This window comes from Eleginops maclovinus, chromosome 20, assembly GCF_036324505.1.
Source record: "Eleginops maclovinus isolate JMC-PN-2008 ecotype Puerto Natales chromosome 20, JC_Emac_rtc_rv5, whole genome shotgun sequence".
Taxonomy (NCBI): Eukaryota; Metazoa; Chordata; class Actinopteri; order Perciformes; family Eleginopidae; genus Eleginops; species Eleginops maclovinus.
Genome location: NC_086368.1, coordinates 29,656,089 through 29,668,665, shown reverse-complemented (window position 1 = coordinate 29,668,665; position 12,577 = coordinate 29,656,089). Strand labels below are relative to the sequence as shown.

Below are 12,577 nucleotides of genomic sequence, written 5' to 3'. Positions count from 1 at the left end.
TTTTAAGCTTGAAAAGGCAAAACTTTGGGGAATTATGAATCATTGTGCAATAATGTGCGTTTTAAAACGTATTTAATTATTTAAATGCAGAATCACTTTGAGTTTCAGCAACTGAGAGTGGCTTAAGCTAGGACTTTAGACTTGTTCTTAAATAAAATGGAATAAAAAAAGTCGGATAAACGATGAGCTCATTCTCCATCCCCATTTGTTTTTGAAGAAAGACCAATTAAACCCATTACAGCTAAATATGAACAGATGTAAATAAAAGACACAAACAGAAGAGAATTCATGAATCAATTACTATTATTATTATTGTCATTGATCCCACAGCGACGTCAAGAGAAGAGAAAACATCTTTACATTCTGTTGGTTCCGGTCGCCATTTAGTCCAATCAGGCGTCAGATCCTCAAAAACAGGAGGTTCTAGTCCAATCAGACGTCAGGTCCTCAAAAAAATATGAACTTCACGTCCAATCAGGCGACAGATCCTCAGACATAAGGAAGGTAACGTCCAATCAGGCGACAGATCCTCAGACATAAGGAAGGTAACGTCCAATCAGGCGACAGATCCTCAGACACCAGGAGGTCCCCCCCCACCCCGATAAAGCTTTTATACAAAAATATGGCGACCTACACGTCACATCGTCTGATCAATAAATCAACAAAAATACAATCAGGATATTCAAACGTACATTTTTATATATAGATTTAGATCTCTCTAAGGAATAGAAGCGAACACACACACACACACACACACACACACACACACACACACACACACACACACACACACACACACACACACACACACACACACACACACACACACACACACACACACACACACACACACACACACACACACACACACAGCTTTTTGGGCCAAACAATCAATTTCACCTGCAAGAAATCTCTAATAACTACATTTCCCAGAATGCAACTGGTCTGTAACTTTGAGCTGTAGCAGAGATTTGGATTTGAATGAGCTCCCAGTATTTAAGGAAGTCCCACCATTATATTTAACTGGTGCACTGTGATGGATCTGAATGGTTTGGATGATTTGTAGTTCATTTATTCTTTGGTTTTTCCCACGTCTGAAAACACATCAGAAACAGGAGTGAAAACAACCTGAATGTGAAACGTAAAGCTGAAACAGTAAACAGAAAGCAGCATTTTGTAAATCTGATCATATTTATTCAAGACATTTCTGAAGGAAAAACTTCATGTAGTTTTACTGATTGTCCTCTGGACATCTTTGGACGTCTATAGGGCGCTTCCTTTTGAATTTCAGGAGCCAATCAGCTGCATTAATGAGTAGCACTAGCAGCTCTGATCCCCAGCACGCTCTGAGAGGCACCACAGCGGGTATTATTCGGGAGTCAGGGATCATTTGAAGATGCTTTGATTGAACTGTGTTTTTTCTTCTGGAAAATAAGGGACAGCTTCCTTACGTTCATCCAAATAAAGGATTAGAACGAGACAAACTCCAGGAACATTTGAGAGAATCTGAGTCGGGTCACTGTGTTCAATAACAAATAAGAGATTTATGAAATGATCTTCAGTGTTGTTTTGATAATAGTATAGAAGAGGCGTCCAATTAGAGGTGTTTGTTGTCTACTGATGGAAACACTGCCATGTTGGAGGAGCTGCAGCAAAACCCCCCGTCTACCTGCAGGACACGCCGGTTAAATGAATCTTACACAGCTCGGAAAAGGATCCAACAGAGCCAGCTCCTGGAGCCCAGACAAACTACTGCGGATAAATACAGGCTCATTAAAAAAGTGATCACACACTCAGCTGAACGTTAACACTCAAAGTCCAGCATTGGTTGAGTATTTCAGGCGTTGAAGTCGTTTGATCGCTGCATTATCATTTTTCTGTATTTCTGTCTTTGTAATTGTGCTGGAAAAACCTTTGTTTTGAAATTGGTGTCCGGCGTAAAAATGTCTTATTTTGGTCGTTAAAAAACAGCCGTGTCTGTAGAAGCAGAAGGACATTAGAGGTTATTGAATGGGATTTAAATGTTGCATGTTGCATTACCCTTTATCTCTACGGTGTTTTTATGTTTCTAGCTTTGTCGTTTTGGTGGGAAATCTTCAGATTTTGAAATTGGTTTCCTGCTAAAAACAGACGTAAAGCAGAGGTGTTTATTCTCTAATGATGGAACACTGCCCTTTTAGAGTAGATGCATCGAACCCTCCGTTCACCTGCAGGAACACAAGTTTATTTATTGTGAAAACGCTGGTTTGAACTTCTAAAACAGGTCATTGAAATGGAAACTCGCTTGGAAAACATGACCTCAGTTACTCGAGCCGAGGCAAACTCTCCTGCGGGTAAATAAAGAGTGAACACAAACTCAGCTGCATTTACACACTCCAGCAACCCTGTTCATTGAGAGAGGGTTTCAGATTATTTAAGGTCAAGTCCCAACATTTTATTCACCCCGTTTAATGGATGCATTATCATTTCTCTTTTTGGTGTTTTCTATATTTCTAGCTTTGTCGTTTTGGTGGAAAGTCTTCAGATTTTGAAATTTGTTTCCTGCGTAAAAATGTCATGATGGAGTGAATGATGATAATTAAAAGAGAGCAATACGTAGAGTTGATATTGTCTGACGTGCAACACTACCCTGTTAGAGGAGTGACAATCCTCAAAAAACGATCATTTTGACTTTTAAAATAAATCCTTTAAGGAGAGGAACCCAACGCAGAAGATTTTGATCTAAAAATATTTACAAACTCCAGTTTTTATTTCAGAGCGAACGAAGCGAGCGCCTGACTCTTTGAGATGAGCGGGAAACACACACACACACACGCGCCCACACACACACACACAACGTGGCTCAACCACGGGACACTGTGGAGATACAGGACTTATGACTAAACCCCAAAAAGAGGTAAATCCAACGCACCCAGGACTGAAGAGGATCTACTTCCTGTCCGGCTAACTGAAGAGCAGGAAGTCACTGAATCAACTTTATGTAAACAAACAAACAGTCAATAACGATCGAGTCTAAAAAAAGAGAGAAAGAAGTGGGTCTTTAGAAAATAAAATAAGACACACGTTCAGGAGTTCCAGCGATGAGTTCTTAAAAAACAAACTCATTTGTGATTGGCCGGGGGCGGCAGGAGGGGGGCGGAGCGGTCATCGGTGAGGGTCCGTCTGAGCTTCACGCTCCGGATCTGTCTCAGCATGTTGCCCCCCCCTTCCTCCAGGGGTGGCGGTGGCGGCAGCGGCTCTGGGCTGGAGGGGGGCGGAGGATCATGGGGCTGGTAGGGGGCGGGGAGGCCCAGAGAGGAGGCCTCGTCCTGGGGGTGCGAGACCAGGGCGGGGGGAGGCGGCTGGAGGACCTGCTGTTGGTTGTATTGCTGTTGTTGTTGCGGGTTGTACTGCTGCTGTGGGATCTGTGGTTGTTGTTGTTGTTGTTGTCGCTGATGGTGGTTCTGTTGGTCCTGAACTTGTTGCTGGATCTGCAGCTGCTGTCTGTGCTGCAGGTTCAAGTCCGGGTGATGCTGCTGTTGTTGTAGTTGCTGTTGTTGTTGTTGTTGTTGGATCTGTAGTTGCTGCTGCTGTTGTTGATGTTGGATCTGTAGTTGCTGCTGTTGTTGTTGTTGTTGTTGTTGTTGACGTTGGATCTGTAGCTGCTGGTAGTTACTCAGCTGGTTGCCGTGCTGGTTGCCGTGCTGCTGGTACAGTTTGGCGCTGCTGCCCTCTGGTGGCACGGTGGGGACCGGCACCGGGATGGGCATCTGGCCTGGCACCAGCTGGTAGTAGGGGGAGGAGGAGTGTGAGGGGGGGAGGGCGCAGAGGCTCTGGGTGGAGGTGCACAGTTTGCTGTAACCCAACCCGCCCCCCCCTCCTGTGGTGGAGGAGTAGATGTGCTCCTCGCTGCCGTTCCCCGCCCTGACGGGAACCTGGGGGGTGCAGATGGGGATAGGCACCCCCCCGCTGATGGTACCCCTGCGGTACGCCGGTTTGGACGAGGGCTTCCGGCGGATGGTGGCGGTGTGGGGGGGCGGCATCTGGTGGCGTCCGGAGCGGCTCGTCAGCTCGGGCTCGGCCAATAGGCTGACGGTGGAGGCGGGACGTTTGGACTGGGCGAACTTCCGGTACTGGAAGCTGAGGTCGGAGTTCCTCGGGATGGTGGAGGACTTGTCGAAGTCCGACTGGCCGGGTCCCAGGGAGAGGTGGTGCAGGGAGAGGGAGTCGGAGTCCCCGTGGAGGGAGACGGACTCATAGTCGACTGCGGGGGGAGAGGGAGTGTGAGTTACTTTCAGACGGGTTTTATCACACGCGTACCGGAAGAACTCTTCTAGAATTTCCTAAGCATGTAATTAATGCTTTCAGATGGACTTTAATTAGAAGGGGAACAAGAGGTCGGAAAAGCAATCAAGGAAAGGAGGAGAGAGGGAAGGAGACAAAGAACAAGAAGAGGAAACGAAGAGTGAGGGAAGGAGACAAAGAACAAGAAGAGGAAAGGAGGAGTGAGGGAAGGAGACAAAGAACAAGAAGAGGAATGGAGGAGTGAGGGAAGGAGACAAAGAACAAGAAGAGGAAAGGAGGAGTGAGGGAAGGAGACAAAGAACAAGAAGAGGAAAGGAGGAGTGAGGGAAGGAGACAAAGAACAAGAAGAGGAATGGAGGAGTGAGGGAAGGAGACAAAGAACAAGAAGAGGAAAGGAGGAGTGAGGGAAGGAGACAAAGAACAAGAAGAGGAAAGGAGGAGTGAGGGAAGGAGACAAAGAACAAGAAGAGGAAAGGAGGAGTGAGGGAAGGAGACAAAGAACAAGAAGAGGAAAGGAGGAGTGAGGGAAGGAGACAAAGAACAAGAAGAGGAAAGGAAGAGTGAGGGAAGGAGACAAAGAACAAGAAGAGGTGCAAGGAAAACTCTAAAGGAGTTGAGACCAAAAAAAGGAGGTAAGGAAAGAAAAAGGGACAAAACAAGTAGAGAGGAAATGTGTTCCCTTCCTCTGGACTTTGGGATTTTAGCCTCTGCAGACCATTTACATGCACTAACACCTATAGAACACACTACAGGAGAGGGAACCTCCCAGAAAGGGTGTGTCCAATGTTTATGTTATATCCACATCTCGTTATAAACACTTCCTTGTTTCCGTTAATCTCTCCTCTCCTTGTCTCCTCTCCTTGTTTCCTTTAATCTCCCCTCTCCTTGTTTCCTTTAATCTCTCCTCTCCTTGTCTCCTCTCCTTGTTTCCTTTAATCTCCCCTCTCCTTGTTTCCTTTAATCTCTCCTCTCCTTGTCTCTTTTAATCTCTCCTCTCCTTGTTTCCTTTAATCTCTCCCCTTGTCTCCTCTCCTTGTCTCCTTTAATCTCTCCTCTCCTTGTTTCCTTTAATCTCTCCCCTTGTCTCCTCTCCTTGTTTCCTTTAATATCTCCTCTCCTTGTTTCCATTAATCTCTCCCCTTGTCTCCTCTCCTTGTTTCCTTTAATCTCTCCTTTCCTTGTTTCCTTTCATCTCTCCTCTACTTGTTTCCTTTAATCTCTTCCCTTGTCTCCTCTCCTTGTTTCCTTAAATCTCTCCTCTCCTTGTCTCCTCTCCTTGTTTCCTTTAATATCTCCTCTCCTTGTTTCCTTTAATCTCTCCTCTCCTTGTTTCCTTTAATATCTCCTCTCCTTGTCTCCTCTCCTTGTTTCCTTTAATATCTCCTCTCCTTGTCTCCTCTCCTTGTTTCCTTTAATATCTCCTCTCCTTGTCTCCTCTCCTTGTTTCCTTTAATATCTCCTCTCCTTGTTTCCTTTAATATCTCCTCTCCTTGTCTCCTCTCCTTGTTTCCTTTAATATCTCCTCTCCTTGTCTCCTCTCCTTGTTTCCTTTAATATCTCCTCTCCTTGTCTCCTCTCCTTGTTTCCTTTAATATCTCCTCTCCTTGTCTCCTCTCCTTGTTTCCTTTAATCTCTTCCCTTGTCTCCTCTCCTTGTTTCCTTTAATCTCTCCTCTCCTTGTCTCCTCTCCTTGTTTCCTTTAATATCTCCTCTCCTTGTTTCCTTTAATCTAATTAACCTGCGACTCCATGGAGTGTTTCTTCGTTCTCGGTCAAGGAGAGCTAAATTATCTTCTATGATCTTTGGATTGATTTTGGCGGTAAAGTGAACACAGAGCTGGAGGCATGCGATCAGCTGCTGAGGGAGGGAGGGAGGGGGGGGAGGGGCAGGAAGAGGACAGACAGGAAGTCAGAGACCTACCATAGATAGGAGGATCTCTCCTTACAGCTGGAAGAGAAGGAAGGAGGTTTAGAAGACACACAACAGGGAGGAGAGAACACCAGGAACACAGGATATAACCCAAACCGTGTGTGTGTGTGTGTGTACTCACTGTGTGTGTGTATGGTGTCCTCGGAGCAGGAGGGGGTGGTGGTCTGGGTGCTGTAGCCGCTGGAGCAGTGGAGAGAGTCCCTGCTGCTCCTCTGGGCGTCCGAATTCAACGCGCCCAGCGTCAACGCCAGCTGGTCCCGGGCCGAGCAAGACTGAGCGAGAGAGAGAGAGAGAGAGAGAGAGAGAGAGAGAGAGAGAAAGGGGGGAGACAAAAAGTGTGAGTTTAAAAGAAGATGATTAGGGCCACATGAAGAAGAGTTATAATAATGAGTCTAAAAGTCGACATTTAGAAAAAAACACTTTTTAAATAAAGTCTGATTTAAAATCTAACTTTTGGAGCAAACTTCTGAATTTCTTGTAAAATGTGGATCATTTAGAAAAAGTCAGAAATAAATCAAAGGCAGATTGTAACATTTGTAAAAGTCACTCCAGATGAAGTCTGTGTTCCTGACAGCCAGGTGGTCAGAGTCAAAGGTTCCCATCAGACTCAGAAAATGTTCTCCCACTTACGGAAGCTTGGGGTAGGAACACAAACTACAATTTCTTAAAATGAAACTTAATATAAATAAATGTGTGTGTGTGTGTGTGTGTGTGTGTGTGTGTGTGTGTGTGTGTGTGTGTGTGTGTGTGTGTGTGTGTGTGTGTGTGTTACCTTCCCAGATGCAGACATGGCTCTGGCTCTCTCTCCGTGATGTGTGTATGCGTTTTGTGGGGGGGCCAGCAGGCCGTTCTCTGCCCCGCCGCTCCCCATGGCAGCGAGCTGATTGGTCGAGCCGATTGAGTCCTACACAAACCAGGAAGTGAACATTTTTAATACACCTGAGCTGTCAGAGATACAAGTACACACAGAAAACACACACACACACACCCCTCTCTACTGTTCCTGTGACAGCAGTGACACACAGGTCAGCTGATGTCAACATTAACCTGGACCCACTCCTCCCATAGGGGACTACTGGGTAACTGGATGGAGATCCAGTGTGCTTGTTTTCCACAATAGGCTTCACCTTTTCCTCCAGCCCATTTATAATTAGGGTGAGTAATGTGGTTGGTATGCACCTTATAGCTTTATTAACCTTAATTAGTCTTTAATTGGACTCTTAATTAGTCAGTTAGGAAACCAAAGGAGAAAGGAACCGCTCGTTAGCTATTGAAGGACAAACAGAGATTCACGAAGAAACAAAAGCACGAAAGACTTCAACTCAAACAGAAAATCAGCCATGAATAAAATCACTTTACATGTGAACACACCACAACAGGACTCAATAATGCACTGTGTTTTATGGGATGGATCGGAGCGGGACTACACATGTATGGAGGATCAACCGGAGGTGAAATCTGACGGGAAACACGAGGGTACAAAACGCTCAGAACATCGAGAGGATGTGAGATGGAGATCTGATCCGATGGGAGACAGACGGTGGGGGGGGGGTAATAATATGTATTCTCACGGTGGCGTTATCCCTGCGACTAACGCGGTGGCTGGGCGCGGGGGGGTGGCCAGTGTAACCGTAGCGGCCGCGGCTGCCCTGCCGACCGAGGCGGTTCGGGGAGTTCCCCTCGCTGAGGGAGCGGCCGACCTCCTGACCAATCAGCAGGAAGGGGGAGGAGCAGCGCTACACAGGAGAGGTGAGAGCTTTCATTTTGAAAATCCTCAACGCTAAAAGTGTCATTTTAGGGAGTGTATTAATGGAGTTAAATTGGGTTTCAAATATAATGATGACGAGGTTGTTTTCCTAGCCGGTCTGAAGAGAAAAACACATTTAATTTAATGAACCTTTAAACTTTTATTTAGGGTAACCAGATCAGCAGGTTTCAAAGCACATTTCTGGACAGCTAGAAGAACAAAAAATGACTCCAAATAATGAAGGTTAGAAAAAAGAAATATTTAGTAAAACTTTATTTTGGACTAAAATAATTGATAAGGTAAAATATAAATAAGAAATAAATAGAAAAAAATAATAATTATAATATATAAATAAAATAGAAAATATTTATACAAATAAATAATATAATAAATAATATAATAAATAATATAATAAATAATATAATAAATAATATAATAAATAATATAATAAATAATATAATAAATAATAGGGAACTAGAAATGAAAATAAATAAATAAAATAAAGATCGTTGAATAAGAAAAATATAAACTATGGTCAGCAGTTATTCCAAAACAATACTTCTATTTGTTGGAACATAGAACCCATTCCAGGATAAACAACTGTGTGTGTGTGTGTGTGTGTGTGTGTTACCTGGATGTGTACTCCATCCACGGCACAGCTGATGGAGTCCAGGGAGGGAACATGTCTCACTGATCCAGACTGGTAGTTACTACAAACACAGATTGGATTGTTTAGGTGTGGTTGTGTAAACGCTTTTAATCTGTTCATTAAACCCCACATTTTAGTTTAGGGTGAATACCTGCTGATGCTGCTCTTCCTGGACAGCGTGTTGCTGGGAGAAGCTGGAGGAGTCTGATAGCTGTAGTTAAAATCAGAGCCTTTCAGGTCCAGAATCACCTGGAAAATAAACATTACAGCGTGTTCTTCTGTTGTCAACGCTCACGAAAAATAAATGAAACGGTCCTGAAACACGTGTGAAAAGGTCTCACCTGCTCGCTGGCTGCTGGGAGCTTATTGGGTTCAGCTGTCAGGTTGCTCAGATCTTCCAGAATAGTCTGCAGGTGAGTCACCTCCCCCAGCATGTTGATCTCATGGTCCTGCACACACACACACACACACACACGTTAGTACTTATTCAATTTAAAGGCTTTAAAGACAGCACACACACACACACACTGACCAGCACGGGCTTCAGCATGCCCACGAAGCTGCAGTATCTGGAGCGCTCCTCGATCAGCGCTCTGCACACTGCCCGCTTCTCCGTGTCCTCCAGCACGGCGTAGCGAACGTTCACGTCCTGCAGAGCGCTGTCCAGCTGCATGCGCACCTCGCCCTTCCCTGCACACACACACACACACACACACACACACACACACACACACACACACACACACACACACACACACACACACACACACACACACACACACACACACACACACACACACACACACACACACACACACACACACACACACACACAGGATAAGGTTAATTACTTCATTCTTTATTTCACATTGTTTTATTAGTTACTGCTTCAAATTAAATCAGAGGATTTTATTCCAGTCATTAAACACTGATAAAGGGTCCATCCCAGTATCACAACGTGCAAGGTGATGTCTTTAATTGTCTGGTTTTTCTCCAAAATAAAGATTTGAATATGATTATAAATCAAAAAAGCAGCAACTCTGACCTTAATGAGAGTTTCTGATTATTCTTCTGTCATTAAATCATGGTTGCAGCTCTAGTGTCTGAGGGTGTACCACTCGGATCCCACCAGCAGGGGGCAGCAGAACACTGCACTGTTTAAATGGGAAACCCTCTCAAACCTGAGCAGCTGATTTAAGGATCTGTTGAATGTTCACAGCTCAGTTATGATCTGATGGTAGTAAAGCATCTGAATAAGAGGAAATATATTCACATCTTAAAAAGAAAACTCTCTCTTTTGTGATTCACTACACTGCTCAATGGACTATTGACCAACTCCATCAGTCAAAAAAGAACATTTTAAAGCCCATCAAGAGGACGGCTGTGGAGTCGTCTGATTCTGAAGACATTCTGAGCCTTGAAGTGAAAATATTTTGGGTTGAAAACATTTTAAAGAGGCTCTATTAGGCTTTATGGTGCATGTGAATGGTCTGCAAAGGCTTAAATCCTACCGACTGACTCTTGAATGCAGCATGATTTGTTTTTGGTTTAAAAACAAAGTTCTGGGCATCTGATTTCTAAAACCTCATATACTCGGGCAAAATCTCAGGAGCTGATCCCTTTCAGATTTCTCAGATATTTTTCGAACGAACGCGGTGAAAACAAAACCCTCTTTTAACTCGAGGAGACAGGAAAACAGAGACAGTAAATCCTGTGGAAAATCCCCACACACACACACACACACACACACACACACACACACACACACACACACACACACACACACACACACACACACACACACACACACACACACACACACACACACACACACACACACACACACACACACACACACACACACACACACACACACACACACACACACAGCCGTAAAGCTCAAACCAAACACAACCTCTCAGGTAGGTGTGTGTGCGAGTGTGTGTGAGGGTAATTTCCATGTTGCTAACAGGAGCTCACTGTGTGTGTGTGTGTGTGTGTGTGTGTGTGTGTGTGTGTGTGTGTTTCTACAAGGATCTGGCTCGACACAGACGGAAACACAGAGACATGAACCCAGAGTGTGAGGGCCTCTGTGAGGAGGGGGTGAGACAGGTCAGAGGAACAGCAGTGAAATAATGAAACCGCCTCAGAAAAGGTTTTAGGAGCTCCTTTAATTATGATAGAGACCTGTACGGGTGTTATCCTCTCGTGTGTGTGACAGGGCGATATGTTTTGGCGGGTATTGAAACGGGCCGGGTGATGGAGCTGAAGGGGAGGGTCTTTACAGGCGTTACATTTTGAGCTGCGCTTCTGTCAGACATCCTCTCTCTACGAATGCTGCCCATCAATGTGTGACGCCCACAAGGCACGAGGAACCACGGTGAAATTAGGAGTTATATAAACCTCCTTTACAATGACAAAAAGGAGCAGCTTAAACCCTCTACTAAACCTGGGTCCTCTGGATATCCCTGGGTTTATTTAGCTGTTTTGAAAAAATGAAACCTGGGTTTTTTCTACTGACGTATTCAGATTAAAGTCCAGTGCTTATAGAGGAACCAAAGAAATGTGTATCTGGCTGGAAGACAACTCTCCTCTAGGTAGTAGCACAAAGGATGTATATATTCCTGAGTACTCAATTTATTCAATATCTCCTTAAAATGTGTATTATTTGTAAATGCTTGCCGCTGATTTGAATGTTAACTGGTATTATTTCTGTTCCTTATTGAGTATGTGTAACCTCTCATCGTTGTGGGACAAACATGCCTTCAGAACCTTGGATAAATACAGTATATATCTTAAAATCTAAGATTTCCATCAAGAACCAACTTCCCTCTTGATTCCTAGAAGTCTGTGTTGTTGTTGTTGTTGTTGTTGTTGTAGTAGACGAGTGTAAACAGCCTGCCTCAGCGATATGTACCGCGCTGAAGTCTGCTGACTCAGATCTGTCCTGCAGCTGTCTGCTTTATAAAAATTATTCATCAACTCGTCTAGACCGGCTGCATCACACGCTGATGACATCATCACTGTCAGACAGGTGGTCAAGGTTTCAGGAAGAAGCAGAAAGAACTGATCATTCAGTATGTAACGCTGACGAGACACAACCCTCTTCTTTAAAGACGGCACGAAGGGATCATTTTGATCTGGCATCGATTTATCGCTTTAAAACTCTCCTTCAAATGTATTTATGTTTACTTATTTCATATTACAACCTGTTGTCTTTCTTATCTTAAATAAAAGGTATTTTTATTTACATTTAATTGTTTATTTTACTGGAGATTTCAGTGATCCTGTGGAAACCTTTGTAAAAACTCACCTTTTCAGCCCTGCTTTAATCTGTAATAAATGATGTGTTTGAAATGTGTTGTGAATTCTGACTCTGTAAAGTGTCTTTGAGTTTCCATTAAAGCGCTGTGTAAATAAAATGCATTCTTATTCTTATATAATCAAATAAAACAGAAACGTGTCGATAAAAAACACCAAAGAGTGAGAGGGGTAATATTTCCGGCTCTTGAGGAGGAACGTTAGCTCAAATTAAAAACAGTGTTTTCTAATGAATACTGTTTTTACATTTTAGATAATTGGATTACAGTTTAACCCCCCATGGAGTTATACTCATCTTTGTTTGGTTATGTACGTTCATTTCCATTTTCAAACTCAGGAATAAGGACGTTTTTTTAGCTGTAATCTGAAATAAAGCTTAAAAACTTCCCGCTCAAATCTTCAGTAAACAGAGGAGCGATTTGTAAAATGTGACGCTCCCTTTAGTGCCTTCACCCTCCGTTCTGTAAAGTTAGTAGTGGGTGAAGGTAGATTATTAAAATAAGTGTTTGCATCTGTTGTTTACAGCGATACACTCCAAATGCATTTAATAGATCATGTTTCCTCATTATTCAAAGGAAAGAAACACAGATAACCATCATCAGCTTTATGTCTCCTCCCATCAGAGCAGAGATTCCCCATGTGAAGTG

At 43.8% G+C, this 12,577-nt stretch overlaps 1 protein-coding gene across 2 annotated transcripts in view; it reads right to left on the bottom strand.

Moving 5' to 3' along the window:
- Positions 1 to 285: 285 nt before the first annotated feature.
- mtss1 (MTSS I-BAR domain containing 1) overlaps positions 286 to 12,577 on the bottom strand; it is a 48,548-nt gene continuing 36,256 nt past the window's right edge. Inside the window, exons 7-14 of one of the 2 annotated variants that reach the window (XM_063911026.1) lie at positions 9,142 to 9,299; positions 8,951 to 9,058; positions 8,761 to 8,858; positions 8,592 to 8,670; positions 6,986 to 7,117; positions 6,335 to 6,485; positions 6,205 to 6,231; positions 286 to 4,243 (exon numbers count right to left, since the gene is read on the bottom strand). In XM_063911026.1, coding sequence (XP_063767096.1) covers positions 3,102 to 4,243; positions 6,205 to 6,231; positions 6,335 to 6,485; positions 6,986 to 7,117; positions 8,592 to 8,670; positions 8,761 to 8,858; positions 8,951 to 9,058; positions 9,142 to 9,299 — 1,895 coding nt within the window. In that variant the 3' untranslated portion in view covers positions 286 to 3,101. The remainder of the gene's footprint in view (positions 4,244 to 6,204; positions 6,232 to 6,334; positions 6,486 to 6,985; positions 7,118 to 8,591; positions 8,671 to 8,760; positions 8,859 to 8,950; positions 9,059 to 9,141; positions 9,300 to 12,577) is intronic. The other variant, XM_063911027.1, reaches the window with a different exon arrangement.